The following is a 19,641-nucleotide window of genomic DNA, read 5'->3' as shown; positions in this document are numbered from 1 at the left end:
GCCTTACAATAATGCTGCGCTCGACCGTGATTTCTTGTGATCGCGCTTTTCGCCTTGCGTCAACGCATATTCTGCATAAAAGTACAAAAATTAACTGTTTCTATGCGATGAACGCATGTGACTGCAATGTTATGAACTTAATGCTTTTTGGACACAATCTAACATATTTTATCAATGCAAATTTTCATTGTTTAATAACTTAGCACTATAATAACGTACATTTCTGCCCATTATCAGTACCCAATCTCATTCGTATACTTATAGACCATTTTGACTACATACTAAAACTTGATCCATTTTTATGTCACCACATAAAGTTAAAGTAGTCATGTTATAGCCATGGATTCGTTTATTGGATTTTCATAGAAGGATGCAATATCAATAGTAATTTATTGAATAAAAAACTCAACAATATTTTTATTGATAAATAAAATATGTTAATAACATTTTACGAACTGTGAGTTTGGGTCATTCCCAACATTGATTTGTGATCCAATCACCAAGATGAGTTCCTCTCGGGCCAATGAGAGGGTGGGGCCCCTTGTTCAAGACCCGTACTTAAGAGAACAACCTCTCTACTATCCCTAGAAACGTGTAGGAGTGAATTCCATCTTGCACCCTATGTCCCCAGCTATCTACCCAGTCTTAACTCTAAAATGGGAGGCTTATTGAGCCGGCGCCGTAGGGTCAACCCTCACCCATGAAAATCTAAAGATAATCCCGAATAAACAGAAGTTCATAGTTAGCTTAGGATTAAGGTCAAGTTACCTAGGTCATCGCTTTCAAATAGTCAGTCTTAAATAGTAAACAATATTTTAAAGTAAGAGTGACTTATTTCTTGGTCCAGTCTTATATAAAACTTTTTGCATAGGACGCCTCCACTCACATGTCTCCACGTGAACGATTCAGAATCACATTGTTTGTACAAAGTACAAAGAAGGTTGCATCCAATAGTGTTTCCAAAATAAGGTACACAGCCTTATTTGTATACTTATAGACCATTTTGGCTATCTACTTGAACTTAATCCACTCTTATATCTCCACATAAAGTCCAAGTACTCATGTAATAACCATGGGATCTTAGTTTATTAGATTTAGTGCAATTTTACATATTCAATAACAGTTTATTGGATTTATTGGAATATTTTCCTTCTTCTGCTATGTTTATTTAAGAACAAGTTTATCCGCTTGCTAGGGTTGTCACTTGTATTTTGAGATTCAAGAACCACAATTTTCACCAGAGCTCTCTATTATTATGTTCGTTGTGAGACAAGAAGTTCGAATGTAATTTTTTTGTTGGAATGTATGCCCTAAAGTCTCATAGTTATATATTATTTGAATTAATGGTTGATGCAATAATCCATTATACAAAGATCCAAGATTATCTTATGTGACTTAAACATGTATGTGGAGATAGAGATGGATCATGTTTAAATGATAATATAAATGGTCCGTAGTATATGAATAAGGTTGGATGCCTTATCCTAGTAACACTACTAATATGACTCACTTTGTAGTTGTTACGATTGTTGTAAAGTACTACAAATGATCTGATCCTGATCATTTATGTGGAGATATGTGAGCGGAGGTATCCTATACAAATATTTTGTATAAGACCGGACCACAAAATCTATAGTCTCTCTTTATAACACCGTTATTTGAAGAGACTTCCATTTCACCAGAATGACCATAGGTGACTTAACCAGAATCTTGAGTAAGTTATGAACTCCTGCCTACGAGGGCGGTCCTTTGATTGGTATGGGTGAGAGTGGTCGGATTCGTCAACTCAATAAGCCTACCATTTTGGGGATTCATCTTATTGAGGAGCTGGAAACACGGCTACACAAAAAGGAATTCATTATTTCCCCATTATTAGGGTAAGTAGATCAATTGCTCCCTTTAGGGCTGATACCGGGTCTTGGAAAATGAAGTGTCACACCCTCTCTTGGCTTGAGAGGGGTTCAATTATAGTTGGACTATGACTAACTGTTCATTAGAGGGATCAGTGGTATTTGAGGAGTTAGATATAACTACTAGGGTAAAACTGTAATTTGGCCCAACTATACTTAAGAGCAATTTGTGAAGGGTCAATGCACTGTTGATTAGTTATATCCATTGGATATAGAAATATATCTATAGTGTGAACAATGCAGCTATCGGTCTTTAATGGGGTGACCGAAAGTTAATGAAGGTTGGTTAATTTAATTAAAGAGTTTAATTAATTAATCAAGTACCAATTGAGCTTCAATCCATAGGTCCATAAGGTCCCTTTGTTAGCTCAATAAGAATTAATGAGAATCAAATTAATTTTGGTTCAATTTGAATTGTTCAAATTAACTAAAGAGAATTAATTTTATAAGATACAATTAAATAATGTATGTTGATGCATTATATATAGTTTTATATGAGAAATAAATATTTGAATATGATTCAAATATTATTTATATAAATATAATTCATATAGAAACTATATATTAAAATGAATGTAAATGTGATTCATATTAAAATTATATAGTTTTATGAGAGAAATAATTATTTGAATGTGATTCGAATATTATTCATATGAATTATGAATATAATTCATATTAATACCATAGGTTATTTGAGAAACTATAGGTTATATTATATATGATAATATAACCTATATGTTATATGTTATATGTAATGATCTGACCTCCTAGGACTCAAGTTAGGCTGTTACTAAATACGTGCATGCATGGAACTTAAAACAGACACTTTTTTATTNAAATGGTTAATATATATTTTCAAATTTTGAATTTTCAAAAAAAATTTGGTTAAAAATAAGGGGAAGTGGTTTCCCTTATTCTCTCATTCAATTACGTGAAGAACAGGAGAGAGAGGATGATCATCTTCTTCATTCCTCTCAATTTGTTTTCTTCCTCTCTCAAAACAAAGATCTTCTTTCACCAAAATTATTCCAAGCGAGCCCACGAAACTTCATTGTGATTCTCCCCTTGAGAATAACGAGGAAGATCTCGTGGTGATATCCTCTTCCTTATTGTTGTGCATTCGCGGTGTCAAATTCGGAAGATCGAGAGAAGCAATTCGTGTTCGCGCTTGGGAGAGGAAGCGAGAAGACGATATTCTTCAAGGGTATGTGATATCCCTTCCCTCTTCTCTATTTTCATCACAGTACAAGCATGCTTAGAATTAATTATGTTTATCTTTTAGTTTTCGTCACTTTGAATTACTCTGTATATGTTATGTAAAACGAAATTTAGAGATCGATGCATCCAATTGCTTTCGCTATAGGAAATTCCAATTTGGGGCATGTTGTATCTTTGTTCTTGAGATATTTGAAGTAATCTTGAGAAAGTTATTGGCCTAAAAGGAGCCTAAGGTTTCGTTGGTTGAGAAGGAGTTCTCATTCTAGGGGAATCCTAATGCATTGTTGATTGAGAAGGAGCTCTCATACTTAGGTGGATCCTAAGGCATCATCAACAGAGAGAGTTCTCAAACTTAGAAGATGCCTAAGTTTTATCAAGTGAAGCGATCTTCATTTGATATTGGAAAGATAAAGTATTGATGAGAAGATGCCTCACACTTAAAGGGAGCCTAAGTGACTCATCACTAATATTCACAGACTCAGGAGGTGCTTGGATTCTACTGGAAGGAGTCTCACATCTAAGAAAGCCTAAGTGATGAACATAACTTAGACTCTACATGTGTTACTATAATTTCATGATTTTACAAATAAGTACAACGTTATAAACACTTGACTTTTCATCTTATTGAATTTTTCTTTCCCGAGAACACTACCCCCAATCATAGGTGGTATATCACCAAACTGGGTTGACACTGTTGGTAGTTTATTTGTTGTTTCTATGATTGTCAAAATTATTTGTGGAGCATTCATATTCTAATTAACGAACCACCTTAATTTCATCAACTAAATATTGGTAGACACAACACCTAGTTTTATGATTTATAAATATATGTATTAAACATATATTAAATAATTGTTTAAATTATAATTCAATTCTGAATCTGTTGTCAAACATTTATTTTCAAATTCTCTATCAAACAAACCCTTTTATCTTCAAATTCTCTACCAAACAAACCCTTAAATTCCTTAGCCAAACTTTAAAAACTATTTTTTTGTTTTTAATTTTCAAAATTTGACTTGGATTGAAAATATTGATAAAAGTATGTAACAAAACAAAAAAAATTAATAGATAAAAGAAGTATATATAAGCTCAATTTTCAAAAATCAAAAATAAAAATTTAAGGTCTTGTTTAGTAACCATTTTATTTTTTATTGTTTTTTTTTTAAAAAATTAGGTCTATTTTCTCTCCATTTCTTACAATAATTTACATCTTCTAAGTACAAAAGTTGAATTCTTAGCTAAACTTCAAAAATAAATATCAAGTTTTTGAAAATTTTAGTTTTCAAATTTTGGTCAGTTTTTTAAACTATTGGTGGAGAATAGATAACAAATGAAGCTTAATTTTCAAAAACAATGCTTAGACCTAAATTAAGTCAATAGATGTTACTTCTACCTTCAAATTTCTTATTTTGTTATCTACTTTACCAATGGTTTAAAAAATCAAACCATTTTTTGAAAACTAAAATAAATAAATATAAAAACAAAAAAAAAATTGTTTTTATTTTTTAAATTTGACTAAAAGTTTAAATAAAATATGCAAATCATGGTAAGAAATGGAAAGAAAATTAGCATAATTTTTAAAAACCAAGCCTAAGTAATTATCAAACAAAAGGATGCAAGATGATAGTAGTCAACCGAATTTTCTTAGAATCTTGATTGAAAACCGAATTTTCTTAGAATCTTGATGATTGAAAAACGAAAAAAGATGCAAGCCTTTATGTAAAAACCAAGAAAAGGAAATTAATTTGCTGGAGAAATTTACAGACTTTAATAACCAAATTTGTGTCGTTGAGCCTTCAAAACCAAAGCCGCACCAGGTGTATTGCATATCATTACAATGTCCAATGCAAATCACTCCGTCGTCTCGGTTGCAAGTGTCAATCTGACACCGTCGGTGAATGAAACAGGAGAAATGGCAAGTATCTGGACCAGTTTACTAATGTTCATTGAAATGTCGGCAGGAGATTTTACACCTCGATCGATCTGAAACATTCAAGTGAAACTGAAATCAAAAGTGGATATAATAAAAGAATCTTATGGGAGAAAAGCTACCAAGATATCTGCAATCTATTTAGCCTACTAAAAGGGCAGTACAATATCAAACAAACAGAGTATTCAAGTACAATTTTGATAATAAAAACAATCATACACATTCAATTTAAAAATATATAATTAAAATGATAAATTCTCATAAATTTTATAAATTAAAATTCAACAATTAGAATATCTTATCTTAAATATTACATCAAAGAAATTAAAGTAAAAGTCTTAAACTTAAATAATTAAAACCTCCATAATTATCTTAACAAAGTCTACAATATTAATATATATATATATACAAAAGTCGGGGCAAGGCGGGCAGTGACACGAGAAAAAAATTCCCTACTCCCTCCCTCATTTTCCATGTATTCGGGGATTCAGCAACAGCAGAAAAAGAAGCAAGAGAAGAAAAAGAAATATGTATATATTGTGCTCCTGGTCTCTATTCCTCGGGAGGTATGCCACCCTGTGATCAGCTTCGAGATACAACCAAAATTTTAAGTTAAGCCTAAGAGGCTGTTTGATGTAGTTTTTTGAACTTTAAATAATATGCTTTTATAATTACTATTTTTGTTTTGAAACTTTTTTATTCAAGAATTCTACTTATCTTTGTTTGAATAAAATGTGGATTGTAATTTTTTTCTTTTAATTTTTAAAACTTTTCTTTCTTTCTTTCTTTCTTTCTTTCTTTCTTTCTTTCTTTCTTTCTTTTTACAATTAATCCATTACATTTCTTGTAGAAATATGGTTAAATAAAATGAGAAACCAAAGGGAAATCAAAACTTTTGATTTCAACTAATTTTTCTCTATGAATTTCATTATCATCTTTTTCTATTTCTTCTTGTTGATCTCTAATTTTACTATGTCATGATTTTTTTTTAATTAAATCTCCCACATCATGTTAACTGCCAATGAAATCTCACCACATTTCTTCGACAATTTCACTTTCAATTCTCTAAATTTGAAGGATCATCAAAGACAAATCTCTATTTCAAATTTTTCACTTTATGGTTTTTTTCTGTCATCAGAGTTGGTCGCACGAAGGTTGTCGGAGCCCGGGGTTGGTCGCCAGAGCTGTCATTAGAGGTGGTTGTTGGAGCCCAAATTTCGTCGCCAGAACAATCATCGGAGGTGGTCGTCGGGGCCCAGAGTTGGTCGTCGGAGTTTCATCGGAGGTGGTTGTCGAAGCATGGAATTAGTTCACGGAGTGTGACAATAGCCGATGGATGGAGCCATTGAAAATATTGGAAAAACGGAGAGTTGGGGGTAAGTTGGTAAAATATACCAACTCAACTCCACCAACATTTAAAGTTGGTGGGCCAAACAATGAGTTGGTATCTTATACCAATTCAACTCAACTCATGTTGGTGAGTCAAACATCCCCTAAGAGTTTGAACTCATGAGCTTGGAGAAGGTATCTCCAAACATCTTCGAGCCTTTACCATAAGCACCCATTGAGAGTCCAAGTTCTTTTGAACGATGTCACCGAATACACTAGAGGAGAACTTGTCAGTTTCCTTAAGAATTCAAGTTCTCCTCTAGAATTCAACATGAAAGAAAGCCTGTTATTTGACATATCAGGAGTTGTATGATAGATTAGTTGACACCCTGTCCAAGGAAAATGCTTGAGGATTTAGGATGTTCGAATGTTTTTAAGTTTTTGAAATATTTCTAAAGAGGTGAAAATGAATGAGAGGATTCAACCATCATTTACTGATACTGAATGATTTGCTCTATGATGAATGAAATATTGCTTCGAATGACTATTTGTAAGACATATGGAAGATTAAGAGGCGAACGTACTGATGATGCAGACACTCTTTTGATCAATGATTTCTTGTGCCCTCTAATTTCTGCGACAGTCTCAGCCATTTCAACACGTGATACACGATTTGGTCCACCAACATTTAACAGCAATTGCATTTGCTTGCCCTCTGGAATTCAGTCATTCATAATCCCAAACAAATAAGAAACTAACTCGATATAATAAAGGAAAAGTAAATACTAACATACCCCAACTGAGGAAAAAGACGATTGAACAACTATCAATTATGCAATGCAGCATTTTCCAACAGAATGAACAAAATAAAAATTTCAAAAGAGAAGGTTCCTCTCATCACTTCATAGGAAAGTGACAAAATGGTGATATACATTGTATGTACCATCTTTTGTTTTACAATAAGTTATTCAGCATGAAAGGATTTAACCGAAAGGGGCCTGGGGAGCACCACTACTTATCACAACTCTACGAAATCCGTACCTGATATCCATGTCTTAATCAACGTTATGATGACATTCACGACATCCTTGACATACACAGGACATCGAAACTCATCATGAAAGAATTCAACTTCACTTCCTTTAGACAAGGTAGCATCAATCCACTGTATCAAATGTATACAAATGAATTGCTATGTACAAATTAGTCGAGAAGGCTATCACAATATCATTGTACTTTCAAACAAATGATCAATTAAGTTGGTTGGTTAGATAAGTTAAATGTGATCACACAATTCCCTTCCACACTAGGTGTCATTAAGTTATTCACTTGTGTGCATCATAATGTTTATTCAAAAATGACGATGACACAATTCCCTTACACTAGGCATCTTTAAAATGGCCAGATTTAATTGCACACTTGCATATACTCGTCTTTACAATTCAAAATGTCTATAAACACATTAATGTATAAGGAAATTTCAGAAATCCGATACAACACGCATAACCATTTACCTGAACTGGAAGAGATTTAGGAACAGGTGAGATGGTCTGAGGACCGAAAATGATACTAGATCTCAAGATTGCAAAGTTAGAAAATTTCTCAGAAACATACTGTTCAGCTGCTAGCTTTGACTTCCCGTAAACATTCACAGGAATGGTTTCATCTTCTTCCTTATAGAATGATGTCACGCCTTCATAAACTGGTGGGAAAATAACGTCATGCACTACCCAGTTGATTTATAACTAACATGAAGAATGAAAAAGATGTCCCCTCAAACAGACAAAGCCAAGATCTTATATATAATGCAAATTTAACTCAACAAGCATACAGTAAAGGATGATTCTCAGGTTACTTATACTCAAAATACCAAAATCTTCGGATTAAGCCACCTAAACAACTGAATTGAAATTATAATTCTTGAGAATGAAAAGACAAAACTAAAAAATCGAACGACAAGTTTGGTCTTTACACTTGTACACAATATCTCTCTTTTTAATATATATATATATATATATATATTCCTATCAAGATATGAAAAACTTGTTTTTGGTTCAATCATAGCATTGCTCACCGCCCTTGAGCTATCAACAACGTGTACATTATATCTATTTAGTCCTAAACATATTAAATGTTACATTAACAAAATGTTTAATTATAAGTTTGGTCTCTAAGTTTTAGATTATATCTAACTTGTAGGAAGCTAAAGAACAGGAGAAAGATGTTGTGGACCATGGCTACTAGGGCACTGCTTTGGAGTCTTTGGTTGGAAAGATATCAAAGAATTTAAGAATAAGTAAGCCTTTTTAGTTTTATACTCAAAATACCACAATCTTCAGATTAAGCCGCCTAAACAACTGAATCGAGATTATAATTCTTGAGAATGAAAAGACAAAACTAAAAAGTCGAAGGACAAGTTTCGCCTTTACACTTGTACATTATATCTTTTTTTCTTTTTTTCTCTTCTTCTTCTTCATATTTTTTTTTTTTTTTTTTTTTTTTTTTTTTGAAAAGAGGGGAAAAATGTAATCACACATAACAGCTCTGTAAATCTATTGGGAGAAAAAAAAAATGAAGAGATTCCTATCAAGACGTAAAAACACTTGTTTAATCATAGCATCGTCAGTCACCGCCCTTGAGCTATCGATGATGTGTACATTATATCTATTTAGTCCTAAACATATTAAAATTTTACATCAACAAAATGTTTAATTATGAGTTTAGTCTCTAAGTTTTAGATTATATCTAACTCGTTGGAAGCTAAAGAACGGGAGAAAGACGTTGTGGACCATGGCTGCTAGGGTGCTGCTTCGGAGTGTCTTTGGTTGGAAAGATATCAAAGAACTTAAGAATCAGTAAGGTTTTTTGTCCCTCCCCCCCTCCTCTTGTAGTAATGCACAGCTACTTGCCTGTTGATGGTGTATCAGAAAAAAGAAAGTGTTTTGTAATAATAGTTTGTCCATGATTCAAAACAGTTGGAAAACTTTTCTTTAGCTTTTTTAGGGGTTCCTCTTCCCGTAGGCGGCTCTTCTTTTGTTGTTAATATGCATCACATGCTTGTTATGAAAAGAAAACATTTAAAATTTTTATAATACGTACTTTCAAGATTGTCTATGTACTTAAAAAAATTAATCGGTTCCAAGTTCACAATTTTGAATCTAATTAAAATTAGAATTTACGGAACAATAACTGTATTATTTAAAAACAATAAAGCGAGTTGATTTAAGACCGGTTGAGAGATCTATGGGGTAGGCGTTAAGCGCAGAAGCCTATTAGACATTGAATAGTAAATAGACACACCTTTTAAAGAAAAATTATCAATAACAAAGAAACCAAAAGTTACCTTGATCAGTTGATAGATGAATGAGAAGGGTATTCCTCCCTTCAAAACTAAGCAGCCAATTTCCAAGGGCGGTAGGCACATTGATAGACAGTGCAGAAACAGGGTCTGTTTCGCAGGCACGAGGGACAGAGACAGCAGCACAATTAACAACAATATCGGGCTGGTAATTGAAATCATATTTCAGCACTATGTTCAAGCCACAAGAATCAACGATTCTACATCAACGTCAAGAACGACGCTCCATCTTAACACACAATAAAATCTCTGAGCATTATAGTTATAAAAAACAAACTAAACTACGATATCAATCAGCGAAAGGCAGAGGCAAAACCTGGCCAAATTTCTCCGCAATGGTATCGAATCCTTGACCAGATTTTAAATCAACTTGAAATGCAAGAAAATGAGGAAGAGCTCGTAACAAATCTCCAGGCGCAAATGAGTGATAAGTGAACGCGATATCATATGGAACTCCATCACTCTCGAAAAATCCTGATAGAAGATGCTGACCTAAGTAACCTGTGCCGCCCACTACCAGAACCTTGTTCTTGCTCATTTTTTTTTTTTTTTTTTTTTTGCCAAAAATGGGGGATATGGCTTCTTCGTTCTTCGGAAGTGAAAATAGTTCAATTCGAGTTGATTAATGTGAGTGGACAAATATGTAGGATTCTCAAGCTTGTGCTATGGATATTTACAGAACAGTTCATGATAAGTCATGGATGGATATTGCAAATATTTTATAAAACTGTATGAATTAATAAATCAGATTTGAAAACGTCTTTAAGAAAAATTTAAAAGATGATTGTTAGTGAGGTGAATGTGTGTGTATATATATTTTGGATATACAAATATTAAATTCTATGTAGGTGGCACATGGATTGAACCAATGACCTCTTAGTCCTTTATCAAAGGGATGTTTTCTTATTTATCCTTAGGCCAATCCATGACGGTTGAGGTGAATATGTATATATTGGAGATGAAAATTGATTAAAATAATTTAGGTGAATAGTCATGATTGCATGTAGGGATGTTCAAATAACCCGAGCAATCTGGACTACCCAACCCAAAATGTACGGTTGGGTTGGGTTGAATTTTTCTGTTTTTATTGGGTTGGGTTGGGTTGTAGGTTGCTAAAAAATATTTGGGTTGATCCAACCCAACCCAAATTATATATATACATATATTCCTCTTTGTTTAAAGTTTGATTTCTTTGTATGGATTAATTTTTTAATTTTTAATATTTTTTCTTTTAAAATTGTTATGATATTTGTCTTTGTTTAAAGTTTACAATAAATATCATAGATATTTGGTATTTAGCATCTTAATTTCATGAGATTTTAGTTATTAGTCACAGTGTTGTATATAAATTTACATATTCTTCATTAAAAATAAAAAAAAAAATAAGTTATAACCCAACAACCCAACCCAACCCAACCTGAATTTTAAGGGTTGGGTTGGGTTGAGTTGGAAACTTTATTTGGGTCATTTTGGTTGCCAATCAAACTAACCCGAATTTTATGGTTGGTCTAAAAAATACCCTCAACCTAACCCAACTCCTAGTTGCATGAGCATCTACACTACAAGCCAAAAATAGGAAAACCTTAGTATAAAGATGGTGAGCTTGTGCACTTGGCAGTCTATATGAGACTGCCAAAGTGAGCATAGCTCAATGATAAATGACGTATATTCTTTTTAAAGTCGGAAATAAGTCGTCAAAATGAGAATTGGAAGCCACCGAATTCCTATTATATGTACCTGAGTTAATTGTTAGTCTAGTGGTAAGGTAGTTAACTAGTATTATTTGTTAATCATTTAAGCGTAGCAACAAACTGGCTAGGGAATTAAAAAAGTTAGACAGTTTGGTTATTTATGGGAGCAAGAAAGCCCTTAAGAAGGCATGGCCACATTCGGTCCAATGTTGAAAAGAGCTTATTGGAATGTGAGGGGGTTGGAAGGAAAGGTTAAAAGAAGGTTAGTAAATGAGGTGCTTAGGTAAGAAAATCTAGATACTGTAGTTTTAGTGGAAACTAAAATAGATTTATTTTTCTTCGGGAGGATAACAAGTATTTGGAAGAGTAGGAGGGTGGAGCGAGAGTTTCTTGATTCGAATGGTCTTCGGGTGGTATTTTGGTGATGTGGAGCACTAGATCTTGTTTAGCGAGGGAGGTGGTAAAGGGAATATTCTCCTTATCTATCTTGTTTCTTGATAGAGAAGGGGAAGATGTATGAGTTACTGGGGTTTACGGCCCCCGAAGGTCTAAGAGAGTGATGCTTTTTGGGAAGAGCTTGGGAATCTTTATGGATATTGTGGTCCTAGATGGTGGGTAGTCGGGAACTTTAATGTCACTTACTCTCTCAAAGAAAAAGTGTCAGGAGGCAGAATTACCAGTCCCATGAGAGCATTAAATACCTTCATTGGTGATAGCATCTTGTTTGACCCTCCCTTGGTTAATGGAAAATTTACGTGCGCCAATTGTAGGACAACACGAGAATTGACAAGTTTTTGCTCTCTGAGAGTTGGGTGGATAAATTTGGCAGTCTAAGGCAATTAAGGGGACCTAAGATTACCTCAGACCACTGGCCTATCATCCTGGGTTCGAGAGCTTAATGATCAGGGTCGAGCTCTTTTCGCTTTGAGAATGTGTTTGGAGCACCCCTCATTTAAGATCAACATATTCGCCTAGTGGAACACACCTAGTCATGGAAAGTCAGAAGGGTACTGTCTAATGGAAAAGCTAAAAGCTCTAAAGGGAAGCTTGAGACCTATAACAGAGAAGTGTTTGGAGAAAATTCGACAAGGAAGAAAGAAATTCAGGGAAGAATTGAGGAGATTGATAATCTTGAGGTGGAAGGCCGTTTGGATAGCACTTTGAAGGAGGAGAGATTTATCTTAAAAGGGAGCTTGTTGAAGTGATAAGGAAAGAGCAAATTAGTTGGGGCCAAAAGGCTAAGATTAAATAGGTGAAGGAAGGGGATTACAATACCACTTTTTTCCCACGGTGACAAGAAGGAATAAGAATTATATAGGACACCTAATTTTGGAGAATGGGGAGTGCAATAGATACAACAAAGAGAATGAGGAGGAGGTCCTGTCGGCTTTCTCCAAGCTGTATTGTCCTATAGTTGGGGCCAAACCATTAATTAGTGGTATTAATTAGAGTCTCATTTCAACTGCTGAGGATGAGGATTTAGTGACCCCCTTTTACCTTGGAAGAAATTAGGAGGGCGGTCTTTGGGAGTGATAGAAGCAAATTCTTGAGTTCAGATGTTTACTATGGCCTTTTTTCCAGGATAATTAGGATTTACTCAAGGTGAAGATGGAAGGTGTTTTCATAGAGTTTTTCCAAAGAGGCATTTTGCTATGATGGAAACCTTTGTGTGTCTAATCCCTAAAAAAGAGAGTGCTAATAGGGTCAAGGAGTTCAAGCCCATTAGTCTTATCATTAGCGTCTACAAGATCCTCGCTAAGGTTCTCACAAATCATCTGAGGAAATTGCTCCCCTCGACTATTCCAGAGCTTGGGGTGCTTTTGTAGCTACCAGACAGATCCTTGATCAGGTCCTCATTACAAATGAAGCCATTGAAGATTATAAGACCAACAAGAGGAGGGTGTTATTTTCAAACTCAACTTTGAAAAGGCTTATGATCATGTTGATTGGGACTTTTTGGATAAAGTGTTGAAGAAGAAAGGATTTGGGTTCAGATGGAGAATGTGGATGTGGGAGTGTGTTAGGAATGTGTACTATTTTATCCTTATTAATGGAACCCCTAAGGCAATTCAGACTTCTAGAGGCTTGAGACAAGGGGACCCCTTATCCCCTTTCTTGTTTGTTATTGTGGTGGATGTTTTAAGTCGTCTTATCTCCAAGGGAGTGGAAGGAAATATTGTGGAGCCCTTCAAGATAGGGACTAAGGAGATCACTTTATCCCATCTTTAATTCACTAATGATACAATCTTGTTCTGCTCGGGTAATGAAAACTCATTTTTTATCCTTAACCATATAGTGGGGTTTTTTGAAACCATGTCAGGGCTTAAAATGAAAAGGAGCCAATGCCAATTCCTGGGTATTAACTACGAGTAGGACAAGCTTCATAGGTGGGCTAGAGAGGTTGGTTGCGAGGTTGGGACTTTTCCTTCTCGTTATCTTAGTCTCTTTTTGGGAGGTAACTGAGGGCTTTGTCCTTTTGGGATCCCATCTCTGAGAAAATCCGAAAAAGGTTTAACTCTTGGAAGAAAGGTTGTGGGGAGATTCACTCTGATTAGATCTGTGCTAAATGGCATCCCTGTTTATTATCTTTTCCTATTTATGGCCCCTAGCTCGGTCTACAAAAGTATTGAGAAGTGCATGAGAGACTTTCTATAGGAAGGAGGGAATGAAGGCAACAGATCTCATCTGGTTTGCTGGGAGGTTATGGGGCACCCTGTGCACCAAAAGGGGTTGAAGATTGGGAATGTAAGACTTCAAAACAAAGCTCTATTGGTTGAGTGGTTGTGGCGTTTTTCCATTGAGCCCTACTTCTTGTGGCATAGAGTTATTGGTAATAAATACGAAACTCATCCCTTTGTCTAGATGGCGAAGGGAGTTAAAGGCACACACTAAAACCCTTGGAAAGACATCATGTTAGAGCTCCCCTCTTTTTCCATTTTGGTCCATTGCATCGTGGGGGACAATTAGGATACATACTTTTTCAGAAGACTAGTGGGTTGGGGATAGTCCTCTTTGTTATGCGCTTTCTCGTCTTTATCACTTGTCGTCCTTCAAAAATCGTCCAATCTCTATCTTTTTTATGTGATTGGCGAGTGCAATGTCCTTTTCTTTTGGTTTCTGTTGTCATTTATTTGATAAGGAGATGACAGAGGTTGCCTCACTTCTTTCGTTGTTAGATGAGTGCAACATTAGGGAGAGGAGAAAGGATATTCATGTTGGGAAGCCTAATCCACTTGAGAGCTTTTTCTATAAATCATTCTTTAGGTCATTGTTGGATCCCTCTCCTGTTTGTAAGTCGATTTTTTATGTGGTCTAGAGGATTAAGATACCAAAGAAAGTTAAGTTCTTTACCTAGCAGGTATTGCAAAATTAAGTTCTTTACCTAGCAGGTATTGCTTGGTCGTGTGAACACCTTGGATCAGATTGCTTAAAAGGGGTTCTCGTTAACAAGTGCTTTCTATTGTATTTTTTGGTGGGAAAGTGGAGGAAAATCAGCATCACCTTCTCTAGGGTTGTCAGTTTACGAGGTCTGCGTGGGTTGGCTTTCTACAGAAGTTTGATGTCCAGATAGCCGACCAAAAAGATATTGGTGTGATGATGGGGGAGTTCCTCCTCCATCCGCATTTCAGATAGAAAGGCCGATTATTGTGGTTTGTGGAGGTGTATGTTGTGTTGTGCGATGTTTGGGGCAAAAGGAACAAATGGGTGTTTAGAAGTTTGGAAAAAGACCCTAGTGAAGTTTCATGTGTCACTTTGGGCATCAGCTTCAAAGCTTCTTTGTAATTATTCTATAGTTAACTTTATGCTTAGTTGGAAACTCTTTCTTTAGGGGGTTGCTTTTGGGGGCTTGTATTTTTGTATGGCTTTGTATTCTTTCATTTTTTTCCTCAACGAAAGTAGATTAATTAATGGTTGTTTTTGGATGTCCAAACTTTGAGGTAAGTTAAATCTTATAGTGGGTTAAAGGTCTATATAGGTTACTTAAAGTATTTGTCACACCCCTCCCGAGCTTATCCCTTTCACCCAAAAGAAGACGTGAAGACAACAGATACTACCTTTTTGTAATACCTACCATCCAACCTTCCTATTCCTAATAACACAATCGAAAGCTAAAAGCGTTTGACTAAAATATAGTTCTATTTGTTCCCAACTATTATTGTTTATACAAGATTAAATTTACATTCGGGGTTTAAACATAATTCCAACTTCTAACAAAACCTCTAAGGAGAAATGATTCTAGAAATCATTCTGCTAACAGATTCAAACTCTAATAGTATTTTAGTACGTTCTCCTTCTATTACCTGGGAGGGGGGGGGTCGTGGAAGCATTTTGAAAGTAGGAGTTGGAAGGCTTAGTGAATGGTATGTTTTATATGGAGATAGATTTTGTTCTTGAAATTCATTTTGAAAACGTTTGCATAGTCAAACAGTCATAAAACAATACTAGAGTATAAATACAAGTATCCTAGTCTAGCAACTGAGATGATACCGGCATGGTCACTATTAACTAGCAGAAATGTCAGTTATTATAAGCCTTTTATTTAGAATTATGAGGGCTAACAAGTAGAAAATCCGGTGATAATACTTAGAATTTGTGAAAAAATGAGTTTTGCATCGATCAGCACCTAAATCTTCACTAACCCTGATATTATGCGTTATTCTGTGTCAAAGTGTCTATTTTTGTAGCTATCGCAGGAATCAAATGCATGCGCTAAAAATAAGCAATCGCAAAATCAGACGCATGCACTAAAGCCAGGCAACCGCAAAGACAATCGCATTCGGTGAAAGCCGAGCTATTGCATAGACGAACGCATGCGGTGATCGCATGCGTCCATCGCATGGAAGTTGCGGTCATCAACCGAATGCATCCATCGCATGGAAGTTATGGCTATCAATCGAATGCATTCATCACTTGGAGATTGCAGCCACAGAATGATAACCTTAAATAGAAGGGTGACCGCAAGATGGGTGGAATGTGTTGATACTTCAGTTGAATCAAGCTCGAACGCATACTTTGGGAGTATCAACAAGATAAGATGATGTGACAATGCCCATACCGCGACAAAGGCAGCAGTGAGACATAACGCAATTATGATTGCTATCGGCGTTTGAACTCTATAAATAGCCCTTGGACCTTCACTTCAAAGGATCCGAACTCTTGCCTTAAGGCAGAGGTTTGCGATCACAGATGAGAGCATGAGTGAGATTTTCAGTGAGGATTCTTCATCTCCACAAACCAGTCCAAGTGACGATTGGAGCTTTCGCCGGAGATAGAACTCGAGAGAGACGTCTCCACCATCCATCCATGGCACCACCAGCAGCCTTGACATAGAGTCTTACATTTCTTCTTTGATCTCTATATTGTATTACATTTTAGCTTAAGATATTAAGACATTTTGTAATCAATGCATATCTTGATTCCTTCAATGCCATCTTCTTCATCGTCTTTATCTTTATCATCGTTTACCTTCATCATTTATTTATCAAAGGCGATCGCATACTGAATCATGTAGCCTAGAGATAGGACACATGTAGCAATCCACCGAGAGGTGTGCGTTGTGCGAGTATAGTGAGTTAATCCTCTTTGCTTGGTGAAAGGCTGTAGCAACACCTATCAATGGGTTGTTGCAATGCTTGTCTATAAGTTAATTAGCCGCATCTAACTACTGTTGACTTGAAATGGTGAATGTAATGTGCATGCATGATGATATGCTACAAGCTCATGTTGCCATAAACTTGTAACGTAAAATGTGATTTTATGCTGTGTTGCTGTTCATGAACATTTTATGCGATACTACTTCTAGATGTATGCGTTATTAATGGAATGCTTGTAGTATGCTATGCGTTGTCACAAGTTTCCTTACGCTGAAACCAAGTATAATTCCAATGCAAGTTTCTCGGAGTGATCCAAGGTCGAACACAAGGACTGTTGTCGTTAATGTGTTACATTTGTGATATATGCGACCGGTGTTTTTACAATTAATAAAGAGTGTGTGTATACAAGTATCTAAAGTTGCGGTAAAGTAAAATTGTGCAAATAAACAAAAGTTGCGGTAATAAAATAAATTGCGATAAAAATAAACCTAAGCTAGCGTGATGCAAGATTCAAGATACATGATATACATGATGCTGAGTTCGAGACTGACTGTGAAGTTTATACAAAGGATCATGATATGCGGTAGTAAGGCTTAATGGATGAATCAGAAGGAGAAAGAATAATGAGTACAATCATCGCAAGTTTGTTAATTGCGTTAAAAATACAACTAAGGTTCTGCTTCCCTTGGCGTACACCTCTCGGTGATCGGCTGCGTTACCACATCTCTATGACGAAACAGGGATGAACGCAAGGTTGCTTCCATCTCTGGAAGTACTTCTCGCTTTAGTTAATGCATTCTTCTAACCCTCTCTCGATAGGTGGAATGACATCTTCACTTCTGCTCTCACAGGTGAAGATGTCGTCTAACATGCCTTGACTAAACATAATTATTTCCTTAACCCAATTAATTTACTTGCTCAATTATTGCTAATTATTCAAGGGATTAAGAAAACATCGTGGAGAAAATGAAATATGGATGAACGGAAATAGGCAAATAGATGGAGATGAAAATGATCATAATATTTAATTACAGAATTAAGCGTCTGATACATGGTGTGGATAATAGACTAAGAAGATGAATACAATTGATGATAAAGAGATAGAAACAAATATAGAAGAGTGTCAATGTCTTGACACAGATCTGAACGGTGGATTTGCTTGCCGATGTGTGGAGTGGATGAAGAAAAGAGCTTCCCTCTTAGGCTTGCTCGTCTGGTAGAAGTGACCTTCGTACAGAGCTTTCGGCGGGGATCGGAAGGTTTCTTGCCCTAAGACTTACCTCTCAGCCTTGTCTATTAATTCTTCCCAGATCTACTTTGATTAGTCGCTCAACCAGTCTCTTTCTCAGATCAGTATATACACTTTTCTCTGTATTCAAGCATAATTTCTCGGTGGAATGGCTGGAGCTATTTATAGGCTACGCTTTGACTCTCTGCATTGTGATCCCCACTGTATTGTTAAGGCAGTTCCGAAAATGGTGGAGTGAATATTCCTTCTGTTACGCAATCAATCCCTTCAGAATTGCACAATGGTCAGCTGTACACGCGTTACAATCCTCTGCAATTGCGTTGCTCTTTATATCTTCGATCGTTTGCCCGCATGCGGTGTTGTTTTTTATTATTGCATGCGGTTGAGACTGCGTTAGTCGCTTAGCTCTTGATTGATTTCCGCATGCACCGTCATTGCGTTGATCGTCTATCCATTCCTGAACGACGGGTGCAATGCGACGTAGATGCATTGTTCTTTTTATCTTGAGCCTTGAACGCATACGGTGACTTGATTTCCTACAAAACAGACTTGAAATATTCTTTTCTACCATCGCAATGGTGTCAGTAGGTGTATTGACGACAATTTATAATTCTTGCATTTCTTAGCTAATTTCCATATAATTGATGCAACTTTCCTTTCTTTTGGTTGTAATATCTAAATAAAACAGTATAAATAACTTGTATTTCTACAAGTTATCAACTGCCTGAGAAGGTAAGAGATGGAACGCACTAAAGCAAAGTATGCATTGTTCCTATAGATAGGCACGGTCTTATGCTCGACACAACCATGCACTATAGAGATATAGTCATGCGGCTGACCACCGAGAGATGTACGATGTGTTAGAATGATAAGCTGGGATTACTCGAGCGATTTAAGATAATAAACATTACTATGCGTTAATAGTTGTTGTGTATCTACCAATTCTCATCGCAAGTCCTCCATTGCTCAATCTGTTTAGTTAGGAGTAGGAGTAGTGTGTAATCCATTAAACTTCTTCTTTTTACTTTTATTCATCGCCTCAAACGCATTGCTTCACAAGTAATATTGAGTGACAAGTCCCTGTGTTCGACCTTGGATTACCCGAGAAACTTGTGTTCTCGTTATACTTGGCGAGAAGGTAAGAAAACTTGTGATAGGAACGCATGGTCATTGCATACTTCCCATTCCAACACATGACCTCCAATGCATGGGCATAAACGCATAGCTTAAGACATGCAACACATATATTGCATTCACTAATTTTCATCAACAGTTACATGTTTTTCCAAAGTAATTCAATTTGACTAATATAAATTTGAGGAAATAATCCCAGTACTCAAATGTAACCTACCGAATGTGCAC

The 19,641-nt window shown here is 35.7% G+C and overlaps 1 protein-coding gene and 1 non-coding gene across 2 annotated transcripts; both read right to left on the bottom strand.

Moving 5' to 3' along the window:
- Positions 1-4,749: 4,749 nt before the first annotated feature.
- LOC120070586 (methionine adenosyltransferase 2 subunit beta) lies at positions 4,750-10,413 on the bottom strand. Its single transcript, XM_039022391.1, has 6 exons — positions 10,062-10,413; positions 9,731-9,890; positions 7,902-8,089; positions 7,429-7,552; positions 6,972-7,102; positions 4,750-5,111 (listed from the first exon to the last, which is right to left on the bottom strand). The coding sequence occupies exons 1-6, from the start codon at positions 10,281-10,283 to the stop codon at positions 4,980-4,982; spliced, it is 957 nt and encodes a 318-aa protein (XP_038878319.1). The 5' UTR covers positions 10,284-10,413; the 3' UTR covers positions 4,750-4,979.
- LOC120072403 lies at positions 8,909-9,052 on the bottom strand. Its single transcript, XR_005480463.1, has one exon. It is a non-coding gene; the product is annotated as a small nucleolar RNA snoR2/U65 (small nucleolar RNA).
- Positions 10,414-19,641: the final 9,228 nt, after the last annotated feature.

The sequence above is a fragment of the Benincasa hispida genome, chromosome 2 (assembly GCF_009727055.1).
Source record: "Benincasa hispida cultivar B227 chromosome 2, ASM972705v1, whole genome shotgun sequence".
In the NCBI taxonomy this organism is placed as follows: domain Eukaryota; kingdom Viridiplantae; phylum Streptophyta; class Magnoliopsida; order Cucurbitales; family Cucurbitaceae; genus Benincasa; species Benincasa hispida.
Note: the sequence above shows the minus strand (reverse complement) of the source record. Positions and strands in the feature narration are given on the sequence as shown.